At 30.5% G+C, this 16178-nt stretch overlaps 2 protein-coding genes across 7 annotated transcripts; one reads left to right on the top strand and one right to left on the bottom strand.

Moving 5' to 3' along the window:
- Positions 1-1445: 1445 nt before the first annotated feature.
- Positions 1446-8264, top strand: LOC102601141 (transmembrane protein 56-like). Of its 6 annotated transcripts, none has more exons than XM_015304985.1 (9): positions 1446-1534; positions 4346-4516; positions 5170-5258; positions 5339-5477; positions 7287-7361; positions 7437-7558; positions 7655-7730; positions 7829-7888; positions 7992-8120. In XM_015304985.1, exons 2-9 carry the CDS (start codon positions 4403-4405, stop codon positions 8118-8120), a joined length of 804 nt encoding a protein of 267 aa, XP_015160471.1. In that variant the 5' UTR covers positions 1446-1534; positions 4346-4402. The 6 variants fall into 6 exon arrangements, with proteins under 6 accessions (XP_015160471.1, XP_006366622.1, XP_006366624.1 ...); XM_006366560.2 differs by lacking the exon at positions 1446-1534 and adding an exon at positions 1541-1634; XM_006366562.2 differs by lacking the exon at positions 1446-1534 and adding an exon at positions 1647-1722.
- A 1021-nt stretch (positions 8265-9285) lies between these two features.
- LOC102600799 (uncharacterized) lies at positions 9286-13216 on the bottom strand. The gene is made up of 5 exons (XM_006366559.2): positions 12997-13216; positions 12711-12787; positions 11180-11280; positions 10285-10426; positions 9286-9685 (listed from the first exon to the last, which is right to left on the bottom strand). Exons 1-5 carry the CDS (start codon positions 13142-13144, stop codon positions 9443-9445), a joined length of 711 nt encoding a protein of 236 aa, XP_006366621.1. The 5' UTR covers positions 13145-13216; the 3' UTR covers positions 9286-9442.
- Positions 13217-16178: the final 2962 nt, after the last annotated feature.

Below are 16178 nucleotides of genomic sequence, written 5' to 3'. Positions count from 1 at the left end.
AATTACATCATTTCTTAATGCAAGTGCAAAGTAAAAATGTAACATATAAAAAGGGACGGAGGGAGTAGTAAATAAAGTGTATTAATAAAGTTGGTATTTGTTATATTGATATTAGTAACAGTAAAGATTATTTGGTTTAGATTTTTAAAAATAATTTTGACTTTTTACTTGTCAAATTTTGACTTTTTATTTGTTCCTTTTTACTTGTCAATTTTGACAAATCAAGAAAACACAACTTTTTTTTTACTTATTATACCCTCAATTTATTTAGAGAATTAATGTTTTTGAAAAAGGTAAAACCTCTTTAATGAGTAAATTGATTTTGAAATTCTATCAAATAATAGGGAAAATAGTAAACTCATTATATCAATTATTATTTTCTTATAGGTGTACCTAGAGGTGTCAAATGAGCGGGTTGGATTGAGATTGCAGATATATGGGTTGAAATAGAAATTGGGTTGGGTCTTGACCCGCCCAAATCTAATTTGGGCTCAAATGGGATTAAAACGGATTGGGTCTTGACCCGCCCATAATCTCAATAATTTTAATATATTATTATTTAAGTTTTACAATCACAATTTGAATTTCTACTCGAGAATTTTAAAAAAAAAAAAAGTTACAAATGGATAGATAAATCCTAAAAAATATATATAATAGATAGTAATCCATAACTTCAATATAGGAACCTACATTACATCAATGCAAATAAAGAGTCTTAAAACGAGTTGAAATTGGAGATTAAATTGGGCACAATTGAGGATTCTCTTAAAATGAGTTAAAGACCTGAATGAGTTGAAATTGAATCCGATCTAAATTGGGAAAATTGTATGAAATAACAAACTATTAATTCAAATTAAATGTTATAGTCATGGTTTATTTTATTTGTAATTCGCAGCAAACATCCCCTTTTTTTGCCATCTGGTTCGATATACAATTATGCCATTTTCGGTATACAATTACCCATTCGGTATACAAATGTATAAAATGTGTTTGTGTTTCTATAAAACGAGAGAAAGATGTATATACAAATACATATATTTTCGTCCTATACACTTATAATTATACAAATACAGATCTTATTATACAAATTACAATGTATAAATGAATTTATACAAAACTGAATAATTTGTATAAAATTGGATATATCTAGTGAATTATACAAATCAAAAATTTCATAGCAAACATAAAATTTGTTACAGAGCGCAATTATACAAACTATAATTATAACATACAAATATAATTTTTATGTTTACTATATGTGAAAGTTAATTTTTTAAATTATCTTGAGTCCAATCCATAAAATTTTGGACAAGTTATCTATAGTTGAACTCATTATTGACACATGTAACAAAGGGTGTAATTTCAAGAATCACCTGATGCCACCTTGGAAGGATAGGTAGATTCTAGAACAAATGAACAAAGGCAATAGACCATGTGGGGCAGCAACGTGTCGTCCAAGTCTCAGATTCTTCTCTTTCTCTTTGGATTTCTGTAGAAAAAATAAGCAATCAATCAGAGAAAGGAGCAAAGAATAGTAAGTAACATATATAAAGATAAAGAATCCACAAACAAACAAATTTCTCTTCATAAAAAAGTGACCTTTTTTTGCTTTCCATTCTTCCTTTTTGTTGTTGGTAAGTCAAAACTAGTCCTCCTTTTTTGTTTCTATCAATTATTGGTTTCACTTCTCTCTGTTTGTTTGTTTTTCTATACTGGGTTTGGGTAAGAAAGAGTAGAAGAAAGATTCAATTTCTAATCCGTTTTTTTTTTGTTTTTTCTCTTTCAACAATAAATACCTACTTAATGAGGTTTAATTTTGGCCAAGAACTGTTTTTTTTTTTTTTTTACCCCCATTCCCAAGCTCCCCTTTTTGCTCCCTTGTGACACGAACTCTGAACCCTTCAGGTAGGAAGAAGTGAGGGGTGCTTACCGTCCGAACTATTGTTTTCATATAATCTTGTTGAATTCTTGGTACCCTTGGCTTTGATGTTGTTTGTGATTGTTGAAATATATAGCAGAAAATAGGTTGTTTGATTGTTGCTGAATTTTATGGCAGTTGACTATATAGTTTTAATGCCCATGAGTTTGATTAGAAGGGCTGATGGCTATAAGCTGCAAAATTTCTGTAGATAAGGAGGTTGTTTTGCCCCTTACACTTTGTTTGGATGGTTGTTACATATCGTTTCATAATATATTGTATATTGTTGTGTTGTGTTGGCTATAAGCTGCAAAAATTATGTACTAAAGAGGCTGATTTGCTCCTTCCACTTTGTTTGGATGGTTGTTACATATGGTTTTATAATATATTGTATTGTGTTGTGTTGGCTATAAGCTGCAAAATTTCTGTAGCTACAGAGGCTGATTTGCCCCTTACATTTTGTTTGGATGGTTGTTACATATCCTTACATAATATATCTTATGTATTGTATTGTATTGTATTGTATTGTATTGTATTGTGTTGTATCGTATTGTACTATATTGTTTGATGATATAATGTTTCGATAGATTTGTATTGTTTTCCATCGTTACATAACGTTGTACATCAAGAAAGATGGTAAGATAGTTGTGATTGTCAAAAGGCATCCCTTTGGTTGTGTTTCCTCTTATGGTTATGATTACATAGTTTTAATGCCCATGAGTTGCATGATTAAAAGAGCCACTGTCTATAAGCTGTAAATTTGTTATAATAATTCTAATTCTCTTATTGTCAAAAGGCATGCATCCTTTCTTTTCTGTCCTGCAAATTCTGTTTTTCATTATGTTTCTATTTTCTCTATTTGGATAGAGGAATGTCTAACAATCTGCTAGTTGATCCTAATTGGGCAGGTCTCAGATAAGATCTTAGGAATGTAAATTTTATTTGGTTTGGTTTACCATATAATTAATTGGTAGATTCTACTTTCACATTTTCACGATTTAATGTATCTTTTGTGTTGTTCTTACTGAAATAAATAAAGAATGGATACAAGAGTCTTTGTATTATTTGAACTGCCTTATCTTAAAGTTAAGTTGTTATAAAGGGCACAGCACATCTTTATATTTACTGCAATATGTACCTTCATGTGCGGCTCAAATTATTTTTTCATTCCCCAGCATGTGAACATACATTTTGATGTCTTGATTAAAAAATAAACTTAAACTGGAACCTTGATGAATAATATGAAGCAAGAGACAGCGAAAACAGGTAATCTAGAAGAGAAAGGGACTCTTAGGTGTTGACATGTTTTCTTCTGTGCTGTTACTTATTTTGATTGAGTTCCAGATGTCGCCCCCTTACACTATCTTTTTATGCCTTCTCTACTGCCTTTCTCCTTATGCATTCTTTTCACCATTAATGTTTTCCGGGGATGTTAGATACTTAAAACTAAAGTTCTAGATGATTTTCTAGTGTTTGATTAGGTACAAAATAGGTTGGTATATGAAAATCCTACAAGGTGTAGCATAGGCATGAGGATAGTATCTTCGTGAAATCGTTTGACTAGTGAAGGTTGACAATTACATATAAATACTGATTGAAGCAGCTGATATAGTGTGAATGTTGAAATACTCGTGAAGGAAAATGATTCTCTCGGAAGTGAGAGAAGTCATTCTACGAAAAGCATCCTTGAAGAAAATATTTCAGCAGTTCAAAGTAACCAAATACTAGAAAATGATTTCATCCATGAAATATTTTCCTTGGAGAACATTTTTTATCATAGGAACACACTTCTAGGTTTAACATAAGCCAAGCCAGAAAATTGGCAAACATTGCTGATCGGTTGGTTATCGAATTTAACCTAAAATTCTGAGAAATTGAAAATTTTAAGGAAGCCATTTCAAGTAATTTTGAGTAACTGATCACGTTTTTCCTTATGCTTTTGATATTTATTTTCTGCATTAAATAGAAATATCAACTGATGTGCTTGATTCAATAAAAATGCTTTTGGTTAAGGAAAGGGATCTCAACAAGATAGTCCAGAAGCAAATATTGTAAGCAAATTGTATTGATTGTAGCTCTCTATAACCAACTGTGTATAGACATAATTTCTTTTCTATATTACCTGATTCCTCAAAGTTTATTACCAGAGCTTTCGAAATCTTTAATATATTCGAAAGCCCTGAAGATTTACAGTTGAAATGTGGTCTAGCATCTACATTGGGTTTGCACTCATGTAGTTTTTTGAGTTTCTATTCAAATATAGAGAAGTATCTACGGATAAGTTAAAACTGCTTATGGTGTCCACCTACGCCATGCCAAGTTGCCAACTCTGTCATACAATCTTTGCTTTTACACTTGAAGCTGATAACTAGCATATTTATGAGATTGATGTAGTTTATGTTTAATCTTTTCATTCATTAATTTCAGGAGAAATAAAGTACAGAAAAGAGTCGAAGTAAGTTTATATTGAGTACAACAACTATAATGGAAATCAACACTTATCAAACTCGCGCTGAGATGCTTCTTCGAAGTTACATTCTTTCAGATTCTTTCATTGTCTACTCTTCTGTTATTGGTGGTGTTTTCGCATGCAAGCTGGTATGACTAGTTCCTTACTATAATGACTTCTTCAAGATGAGGACCCTCATCGAATCCTAATTCTAATGGAGTAGAATTTTGCATTTCTGTGCTTGACTTTAATGTATAATCATGTTTAATGTGCTCAGTCTTTTTTTATTCAATTACCCAGACAATGTCTGAGTGGTGTGGTATTATTAGCAATAGGGGCCTCAATACAACACAGCTTAGTAACTACTTGGTGATTCCATCACCCAAAAACTCAGCTTTGTCAAATCTAGTCCTAATACTGGGCATCTGGAATTTGTCTTAGCTGAAACAGATCCTTAGCCTCTCCTGGAAGTTGTTGGGAGGTATGAATCATCAAATTTGATCATTGCTTGAAGCTAGCTCAGCAAGAAAATCTGCTACTTGGTTTCCCTCTCTGTACCAGTGATTCATTTGTATTCCAGCTCTCTTCTTGTAGTTGATGATGTTGTCCACAATTTGCTTAAGCTTCAGGTTTGAAGTGTCTTCCTTTGTCACCATATTGGCTACTAACGTAGAGTCAAGTTCTAAAGTGAAATTAGGATGTACATAAAGGAAACACCATTACTGTGCTCAATCCTCTTGAAGATATGTATACTTTACTGTTTTGTATAACTAGCTATTTCTTAAATATCTGTATGTTTCAGGTATATGATCTTAGCCAGATATTCTCCTCTATTTACTTTAAGCGCTATGCTGGGCTCTCAAAATCACAACAAGTTGAATGGAATAACCGGTAATTAGTCACCCTTTTCTCCTCATTTTTACTATTCTTTGTCATGGTCAAGTAAATATAAAGCTTCACTTATGGTATAGGTCCATATCTACAGTTCATGCAATATTCATTACAGCCATGTCACTGTTCTTGGCATTCTGGTCAGATCTTTTCTCTGATGATCAGCTGTCTGGCCTTGTCATTATGCGGAGTTCCACTTTATCAACCTCTGTCTTGGGGGTGAGTGCTTTGTTATCCACTGATGTTCTTGTTTACCTGTCACTATTGGTTGTGTAGACAATAAGGGAGCTGTTAAAATGGCGACTAATTGGTATTATATTTGTTGGCAGAAATAAGGAGATGTATAATCTCAAGTTGGGTTCATTTTGGTTGCATTAGTGTATTTAACTTTGGTTGTTAGGCCTTTTTGAGCTTCACTGAGCTGTGATCTTAGTTAAAGTTATCCATCCATACTTCTGTTACAACAACAACATACTTAGTGAAATCCCACAAGTGAGGTCTGGAGGTAGAGTGTACACAAGCCTTACCCTTACCTCGTGGAGGTAGAGAGGTTGTTTCCGAAAGACCCTCCACTCAAAGTGAACTATTTTGGTTGGGGGGGGGGGGTATTCCGAGAAATGAACTCGGCACCTCTCGCACCCTAAGCGAGAATCATTACCACAATGTAGGGCAATCTGTTACATTGCTGAAATTTCTAATAGTTCTAGTGAGCGTCCTTTCTAAAACACACATTACTGGAGGTTGTCATAATTGGTTCAATTCTCACTTACATGCATTTCTTGACAAGTAGGTTGTCAAAGGTTTAAAGAGGTAATTTGGCTGCTTTTGTATCTACTTCACAACAAAGCTCCTTTGCTATTGCATGTTCACCTTTCTGATCTAACACCAGAAACGGTGGCCAGGGATCATCTTCTCAATAGGATAGGAAGAATCTAGGTTGTTGTCATTGTAAAATGAGTTGTCCAGCTGGGGTTCCTTGTATCCTCTCCCCTTGTTTGTCCTCCTCATCTAATTACTTTTCTCTTAAAGGCTGAGGCGCTTAAGCCAGTGAAAGTAATTCTTCATCGTTTTTAAATCTATTTTCTGGTCAAATTACTTTGCATTGTCACATTGCTTCCATTGATAACTTTGCCCAAAGCTTTGTTTATTATCTCACATCTGAATCACCCAGTACTCATGGTTTAGATCAGCATGTCACTTGTTTTTCCTTTCAGTGATTTTACATACAAAGAAAAGAGAGAACATAAGTTAGTTGGTCGAAGAATTAACAAAAGTAGAAAACCATTAGCATCGATGACTTGAACCCTTGACCACATACTTTTTTAACTTATTTCAGAAGTCAAATAGTGGGAAGTTATTTTTCATGTCATAATCTTTTATTAGCAGAAAACAGTAGCTGCTATGATATATTTGTTGGACTGAAAAATAACCAAACTGATTCTGTATCTTCTAATGTATTCTGGTTATGAGCGGGATTCATATGTGTGTGAGTTGCCCAAAATTATATTAGCAGGGGCCATGGTAGTTTCTCTGTGGCAGTTAAGGTCTAATCATGGCATCATAAATATTCTTCAATTTTTTCTCCTGTCAGTAGTATAATTGCTACACCAATCCAGTGTCTTGTTTTCATCTCATTCAGATTCTGGGGTTGAATAGATTTTCTTTCCAGCCTTCTTTATTGATGTAGTTGTCCTAGTGTGTCATACATAAACTGCTTGATGAGGTATCTTTCAAACTGAGTATAACCATTAAGCCAGTTAATACATGGAATTAGGCCGACATCTTTGGGTAAGTAACCTGTTTGAGAAACGTAATAGCTTCAGATAGAACATTTAGGTGAGGTGTAAAACTGATGCCATATATTGTTTCAAAGATGCAATTCTCAGAGAATGTTAATCTCGAAACTAGTGCTGTATCTTTCTTTGTTTTTATATGTTCTGAAAGCTTATAATTTATTTTCATCGCCATTTATGTGTTCTGTACCAACACTTGTTTCTTTTGTAATAAGTTTTAATGTCTTCTTCATAGGTTTCTGTGGGATATTTTCTCACTGATCTTGCTATGATCCTTTGGTTTTATCCTTCTTTAGGTGGAATGGAATATGTAAGTGCTTCTTGTTTTCCTTCTATTTAATTTAGACTTGGTTTGGTGATTGACATATTCTTTTTTCTTGTGCAGCTGGTTCATCACCTTCTCTCTTTGGTGGCACTGTCATATGCTATGTTGACTGGTGAGGCTCAGTTTTATGTGTACATGGTTTTACTTTCTGAGGCAACTACCCCGGGGATCAACTTGAGATGGTACCAATAGAAATATCAAATCCCACCCTTGCTTCTTTACGAGTTATCTTCCACACGTATTCCATTTTCTTGAATCGATCCTTTGTTTCTTTATAGGTATCTTGATGTAGCTGGATTGAAAAAGTCGAAAGCATACCTGATAAACGGTTTCATGATGGTGTTTGTTTGGCTGGTATGTTAAGTATTAGCTATAGTATCTATCTTTATGCTGTCATGACCGATTGAGGTCAAGTTTTTGTAAATGCTAAATCATAGATGGTTAATTTGCAGGTTGCCAGAATTTTGGTATTCATTTACGTGTTCTACCACTTCTACGTCCACTACGATCAGGTAATGTTCTAAATAATAAACGACTGCTTAACAGAAGCATCAAATTTGGTCAAGAAAATGGATTAATTGTGTGCTTTGGTTTCGTCTTTCGGATTGAAAACAGGTTATGAAGGTGTCTTCATTTGGGATTTTCTTGGTATGTGTTGTGCCATTGGTAATTGCTGTGATGAACTTGGTTTGGTTCTGGAAGATTGTGAAAGGACTTAAGAAAACTTTAGCAAAGAGGAACTGAAGTTTGGACCAAATTAACAATCCTCATATCACATATTCAAATACCTCAACTATTCTCCTTGTGTACATAAAAATTGAATACAATTGACTTGCTGTGCTGTTCTCAACAGGGTTCAATAGATAATATAGACGAAAATGACTCATAGATAATTAAAACACTATATACCAAAAGGTATCCTTCTCTAAAAGTACAGACCAAAATGGACATTTCGCTTATTTATGGGCAAACTGTGACGGATGAACTTAACTCAGTTACTTCACTCAAAGGTCAAAATATATCAAAAAAAAAATTAAAGGTAGTTTGCCCATAATTGTTTTATTAGCTTTTCATTAGAGCTATATCATATCTAGTTTTTAGGCGTATATTGTGGAGTTTATTTGATACATAAAATCTGAGTCTTCATCAAAAGTACAATAACAATTGATTATTTTTTTTCATAAAGTGAATTTTACTATTTTTTTGAGAATGATGGAGACAATGATTCTTCTTATGACTGATTTTTCTACATAAACAATATTTTTGTGCCAATGTCCATTTAAAAAATTAAATTTTTGTTCACCTTGAATTGTAATTGACTCGAACTCCCACTTACCTCTTTTTTTTTTTTTTTTTTGGGTACTCTTATTATTGAAGAAATTCATGATTTTAATTATTAAAATAGAGCTCACAATACATTTAAAATTAGATATGATATAGTTTACATAAGAAGCAAATAAAAAGAATTATAGTTCTCGTGGGCGAACTAACCTTAAAAATTTTGTTATGTATTTTGACTTTTGGGATAAATAAACGGAGTTAAGTTTATTTGTTGCAGTTCGCCCATAAATGAGCAGAGTGTCCATTTTAATCTATGTTTATAAGAAAGGTCTCCTTTAATATGTCATGCCCAACAATAAAATGCCCGTTTTGAAGCAGGATTCAATAAAAAATCTGGAAAAAAATGAAATAATACATCTTTTTTGGATCAGGTTTTTTTCTATTTAGAAAAAATGTGTGAAGAGGAAGGAACAAATAGTAAGAATTAAATAATTAATCGACTAAAAATTCTTTGTTCATGATTCATACAAAAATTACTGGGCGCGTAGATACAAATGCCAGCGTTATTGATATCCCACATTAATGTATATAAAATACAAGATTAGCTAGCTAGAGGGACTACTCTATATTACTCAAGGATCGTTTGATTGGTGAGATGAAATAGATAAAATATTCTTCTGACTAAATAATAACTATTATCAAATGAAGAATAAAATAATCTCATGTCATAGAATATCTCAAGATTATTATCCTTATCCCACCAATCAAACGATCGTAATTTTATTTTAACAATAGAAACATGAAGAAATAGATAAGTCTAGGTTAACGTGAGGATCGTCCTTTGTAGATTTCAAAACTTGCTTTGTGGAGGAATCATTTTGGGAATTTTGATGATTATAATCATTCAAAGGCCAAAAATTGATCTCCCTTTCATGTGGAAACTCACAAATTTCGCTACTAATTGGACCACCACCATCATCTTCTTCTTCTTCCTTTGTCATTCCACTACTTAAACTTCCTTGTGCTTCCTGAATTCACACAAAGAAATATAATATTTGGATTCGAGATTTAAGCTCTATGAATTTAACTTTAAGACGATTTTAGTATTGAATTTATAAAATGGAAAAGCATATAAAAAAAGAGAAGCTTTTGAACTATGAGAAATTGAACAAAAATGCATTCAGTTAATAGCTAACACTTTTTGCCCTTTTCCCTTTTCCGTTAGTAGAGAACATTTTTAGACAAAAATATTGAGGGACTTTTAGTTCAATTTTACATAGCTAACACTTTTTGCCCTTTTCCGTTTATAAAATTATGAATTCTGACCTTATACTTTTTGTTGCAATGTTAGTGCATTTTAAAAGATAAACTTATATTTAACGAGTGGACTCCACCCAATAAGGAGGGTAAAATGCTCCTCACTCAAAAAATAAATAAATCGTTTCTAGTATTTGAGTTCGATCAAGATATTTAATTAAGGGTAAAACGTTCTTCGCTCAAAAAAAAATTGTTTCTAATATTTGAACTGATTAAGACCAGAAAGAATCCCGATCATTCCATGCGACATTAGACATTAGTAATGTAACCAAGTTGTCTTCAAATGAATTAAGGAAAATCATCAAATTACCTGGTAGTCATAGCAATATATATTATTTTCAGCAATATATGCATTGATTATTGCTTTGTAATTGGGGAATTTATCACTTCCAGGGTCTATTTGTTTGCTGCTCTTTGAAGGACCATGTTCTAATATTGTTTCACTCACATGCCTGCAAAAGTATAATAAAATATTAAATGATACCAACATGATTGAGTCGCCTTTTTTGAGAATTGTTTTATTTTAAACGTCAGACTTTCTAGCACATATTTGAATTTAAATAGACGTTTGACCATAGAAATCAAATATTTGTCTTTTCTTCTTCTTTAATTTCTTTACCAAAAAAAGTGACAAATTAGGTAGAAATATCATCTCAAAGTCTATGGAAATATTTACATTAGAGTTGATTAATTGTAGTTTAGCTGAGTCAGTGAACACTAGCTGGAATATTATTATTCATAACCAAAAGTCATAGTGTTTTGGTAAGCTAATAATGCAATAATTAATGAAATGCATTTATCATCTAGGTCTTTCCTTCTGCAGTCAAATAAATGGAATTTAAATTCATATATTAGGAAAAAAAGGAAAGGAAACAGTAATGATTATAAAAAAAATGATTAATCTAAATACTCTCCCTCTGTCACATTTTATATAAATTTAGGTATTACAATTAAATAAGTAATTTGCAATTTGCATTCTTAATGCATGTGTTATTTTCTCCCTCTTTTTAAATATTTAGTTTTGAATTATAGTATAATTATTTTTTTTTGTTTCCACTCGTGCTGTGTTTCTATTTAATTCAGATTCTCACCATATATGTACGTATTTAAAAAGGGAAGAAGCGCTCCAATTCCTATAAGAATATTTTTATTCTAAAAGCTCGAACTCGAGATTTCTGATCAAGATTATATATTTACAGACTTACTCATATGGGGAAGACCATGAAAATTGTGGTGTCTCTTCATGGAAGTTGTTCACAGAATTAACAATATTGAGGTTGCCTCTCTCCTTCAAGTTTCTGTACATCTGATTTTCAATTATACATCAAACAATTAATTAATTAATTAATTAACATAAAACACAAAAGTGTTATTTTTAATAAGGAAATTATGCATGGCTTAGAATGGAACAGCTCATTAGTAGACTGGATTTCAAACTTTTAAGTTTTTTTCTTATTTAGTAATAGTAGGGCACTAGGGCTTCATATATACCTAACCTAATCACTTATCTAATTTTAAGCATCATGTGCTAAAGTAAAAGTCTATAATAATCCTCTCCAATATTCCGCAAATTCATACGATATTCATAAAGAGATCAAAATATGTTAGACTTTTCTTGATAATTAAATACTTCAAGAAGATTCACAAGTCCAACCCAAATCATTCTAGTTCGAGAAATACGCCACTAACGACCCTCGAATCACGGAGAAATCCTAATCATCCTAATTCGAAAAATACGTCACTAATGACCTTCGAATCATGGAAAAAATTGTGAGATAAAAATCAAAGAAGAAACATAATTATACCCATATTATTTTAATAAAATATTCTTGTTTCTTAAAAAAAAAAGTCTATAATTGAAAAACAAAAAGAAAACAAACACACACACAAAAAAAAGTATATGGAATCTTTTCTGAAATAAAATTACCAATTAGGTTGTTATATTCCAGAAATTAAATTAAAACTTTGTGTACATACTTATTAACTTTCACTCAAAATATGCATTCTTAAGTTTAGATCAAGTTAATTAATCTTCCCTTTTATGCTTTGAAAAATTAATATGGTATGTCAGACTTGTTATTAAAGAAATCAAATTGCAAATGTCGACATAAAACATAATATAAACGTGCTTCAATATTCCTTCATTTTCTTTATTTCTCATTTCGAAAACATCATGATTATATTTGTATTCTTGAAACCTTTATTTTCAAGAAAAGGAATAGAAAAATTATATTTTAATTAACAAATTTCAAATTTGATAATGATATACATTACAATGCAAAACTAGAAAGAATAATAATGCATGTAATCTCAAACAAACATCCAAAAATACACACTAATAAAAACTCAAACAATCATCCAAAAATATTTATATCAAACAATCATCCAAAAATACACACTAATGAAATCTCACTATTTTCTCACTGAAATATGTTGAATGGTTATTTTCATAGATATTTTGATTCAATCGATGAGAAAAGAAAAAATAATAGTGTATTCACACGGAAAAATTAGAAAGCTTCACAATATTTCAGTGAGAATCTGTTTCTTACCATGTGTTATCCTAGTGAGCTAGTTCGGTTAAAAAATAGATAGAAAAATCATGTTTTATAAAACAAATTTCTCAAGATTCGTGGTGGCCGAGAAAAAACTCTATATTTCTAGTTATAACATTACTTTTGAAGGATCTGACACACACCCTTCATCCCTTAATATATCTTTTTAAGAATCAATTACCTGGAGATGGCTTTTAACATGAGAAATCTTCAATCCCTTTACTGCCATCATTTGTTGAATTCTCTTTGGAGTTGCTTCTATCATATTAAATAAATAAAAAAAAACCATTACTCCTTAATTTCTTACTAAATAGCAATAGATCATCATAATTAACTACTAATTAATCATCCCATATTAAATCTCTTTCTATATAGCCAAAAACATCAAAATTAGAAAGAAAAAAACATATTGATCAAGAAATAAACAACTAAAAAAATATACAAATTTTTTTAATTGGAAAACTTACTATGTCCTCCTCCAAGAAGTTGAACAACTTCAATGAAGAGTTCATGAAGTTGTGGTGTCCATCTAAGTCTAGGTATTGATGATTTCATGTATTGTCTAACACCTATTTTTTTACAACACTTTTTTTTCATTTTTGAGAAATATTTCATCAGCAAAAAAGATATAAAATCGATTGGCCAAATTTAATTGGAGTGTATGTGTATATATATATAGAGAAATATATAAGATTGGAACCATAAAAAGAAAGAAGAGAATTACGGCTATGTAGAGTCTGATATTTTGGACTTTTCTTAGTCTCTCTGTGGACTTTCCTAAACATCCACAAATTCCTTACCATTTCCTCCCCCCCCCCCAACCCCACCCCAATCTCAGGGTCGGAGTTGGGACGAATCTGCTTTATTGAAAAATTATATTGTATAGATAAGTTGGAAATACATTTTATGAATGTGTATAAGATATTGAATCCTCTTGACTCTGTTTATATATTTACTTTTCCTTTTTATTTTGAATCATCTTATTGAAAATACTCTTACTTAACTCTCAAAGAAAGGACAAAATGTTTTTTTTTAAAGAAAAGGACAATATAAGGTCAAATCAATGTACTTTCTTCGTTTCAATTTGTTTGTCTTAGTTACAATATTGACCATCAAAAGATATTTTTAAATATTTTGAATTGTTAATTGTATGGTGATTTAAAAGTAGTAGTTTTTATGTAGTTTCTAAATATGAAAGTCTTATTTTTAATTAATTTTTTTTAAAGATTATGTAGCTGAATTCACACCGTACAAAAAATTAATTAATCTAACCATCGTACTTGAAATTATGCCAAACACATTGAAATGGAGGAAGTGTTAGGGAAAGATTTTTTTTCTTTACGAAAAGAATTCTACATATGGTCATTTAATAATTAAAGACTTTTGATATTTAATGTATACGTACCATATGTATAAATTATAATATAACCTTTTCCACCATATTTACTTTTAAATCTGTTTTGTATACGTAACACGGAATTAAGATACATTGAATATTAACGCATTACATTAATTTTCTTGGTCCCAAATAGAGATATGGGAAAATGCATCTTAATAATTCTCTTAGCCACAATATAATGCAAACTTAAGACTTAAGAATGTTATACTTAAATCTTTGAAATTTTCAATTCAATCTCAAAGAAAAAAAAAGCCTATTCAATATGAACATAGATGAATTATTAAATTTCAATCTTAATTAAAAGATAGATATAATATGGATTGAATGTACTACCAGTATTTCTTCATTAGTTCATTTTAAAAATAATTATTTTAAATATGAAAATAATATAACTTTAAACTTTTCATTTAATGTTTTGAAAATGTATATATCCAGTCAAATATTATGTCATACTTAAAAATCCACAGGTTTTTTTTTTTTTTTTAAAATAAATGTTACTTTATTTTTGTTTTTTAAAATTTTATCCAAGTCATCTACATCAGTCAAATAAATTGAAACAGAAGAAATAATAGTCAAATAAAAGTTGTAGTACTATTATCAATTACGCACCCAAAAGAAGCTAAGTTCATTTGAGGAACTTGCATAATTTAATAGGAAAAATTATAATTAATTGATAATGTAATGAAACACAATGACTGTACGTCAACCGGAAACCTAGAATAGTAGAATATATATGTCCTCTTATATTTGGTGTTCTTATTGATGTATATAATGACAAAATAAAGCAAGAATATTGAAAAAGAAATTATTTATTAAAGAATAGTTCTTTGAAATAAAAGTATAACATTGGAAAAATAATAATTATCATTATCATTAAATTGTTAAAATAATAATTATTCTTGGGACAATTTTTATATTTTCGTTAAAACAATGTACTTATTTTGAAACAAAGAGAGAGTAATAATTCAGAAGCGGAACCAGTAATAGGGGTTTGAGGTTCTAAATTTCCTTCCCCTTCCTTACCATTGAGCTGTTAATCAGTTTTATTAGGGGTTCATAAATTATTACTTAATTTTCTAGTACAAATATAAGATCTATGAAAAAGCTATTGGATTTGTTCGAACTCACGAAGCTCACCTAGCTTCAACCTGAGTAATATCAAAGGTATCTTGATATGATAAATTGATAAAAAAATTTGAGGTAAATAATTTTATTAATGTTAACGATTAATATAAGATGGAGTGCAAACTAATTGGTTGAAAGGTGTGAACCAATTAAAGGAAGTTTTGTGTTGTAGTAGTATTCTTTTTTAATGAATAAATTGTCGTGTCAATAAAAGACGGTGCCTACTTTTGGACCCCATCTACATACATATAATTGGTCCTCATCTTATTATTATTATTATTATTATTATTATATGTTTATATGCCGTGTTCAACACAATTATAAATTCTTTGCCAAATTCAATGTTGCATGAAGAAATTTTAAAAAGGTGAACTTGGAATTTCACGAAAGCTACTTTTGGAATTATTTTAAAAAGATAAAGCTCACTTGTTAGTGTACCATCATCTACCTCTATAAATTATGTTATTTAAAGGCGGAGTCAAAAATTTTATTAAAAGATTTGAAATATAAAAAAACGCTAATTGAAAAGGAAAAAAGAAGTTTAACATATATTATATTTATGTAAGAAAAAAAATTAATTATGAATAAACAGTATAAAATTTTATTGAAAGGTATTTAAATGAACTCTCAGCCCTTATTAGCATTTAGCTCATCCCCTAACTTTTAGTGTGTTTGGTATGAAGATGGAAAGTATTTTCTAGAAAACTAAGTGGATTTTTATTTATTTATATTTTGTATATAGGTAAAATATATTATATTTTAAAAATAATAATTATATATAATTTAGATAATATTATCAGAGGTGAAGGTCGGATAAGAGATGCATGTGGGATGGAGGGAATGAGCTATGGGAAGTGGGGTGAAGGACGCTATCAATATATTAAATTTCAGTTATGAACTTGTTTTCTCTAATCTCACTAAGAAAGACATTAACAAACTTATTTCCTTGCAAAAAAAAATTCTAAAACATTTTGATCAACAACAAAAACCAAATTATTATTTTTTCCTATTTACCTAATGTTAGTTAAGTATTAGTTTCTTGGTACATACACAACACGCATTGCACATTTTTGGACCCTTTCGTGAAAACGAAGATACTTTTTATACGATTAGATTATTGAAATG

Source organism: Solanum tuberosum, unplaced genomic scaffold (assembly GCF_000226075.1).
Source record: "Solanum tuberosum cultivar DM 1-3 516 R44 unplaced genomic scaffold, SolTub_3.0 scf00592, whole genome shotgun sequence".
NCBI classification, from domain to species: Eukaryota; Viridiplantae; Streptophyta; class Magnoliopsida; order Solanales; family Solanaceae; genus Solanum; species Solanum tuberosum.
This window is presented reverse-complemented; position numbering and strand designations above follow the sequence as displayed.

Bases quoted from the DNA above. Each gene is read 5' to 3' on its own strand.
- LOC102601141 (XM_015304984.1), top strand. From the start codon at position 4,403: ATGGAAATCAACACTTATCAAACTCGCGCTGAGATGCTTCTTCGAAGT. The intron at 7,362-7,436 runs GTAAGTGCTTCT...TTTCTTGTGCAG, and splicing joins CTTTAGGTGGAATGGAATAT to CTGGTTCATCACCTTCTCTC. The intron at 7,889-7,991 runs GTAATGTTCTAA...GATTGAAAACAG, and splicing joins TCTACGTCCACTACGATCAG to GTTATGAAGGTGTCTTCATT.
- LOC102600799 (XM_006366559.2), bottom strand. From the start codon at position 13,144: ATGAAATATTTCTCAAAAATGAAAAAAAAGTGTTGTAAAAAAATAGGT. The intron at 12,788-12,996 runs GTAAGTTTTCCA...TTAATATGATAG, and splicing joins ACTTCTTGGAGGAGGACATA to AAGCAACTCCAAAGAGAATT. The intron at 9,686-10,284 runs GTAATTTGATGA...GTGTGAATTCAG, and splicing joins TATATTGCTATGACTACCAG to GAAGCACAAGGAAGTTTAAG.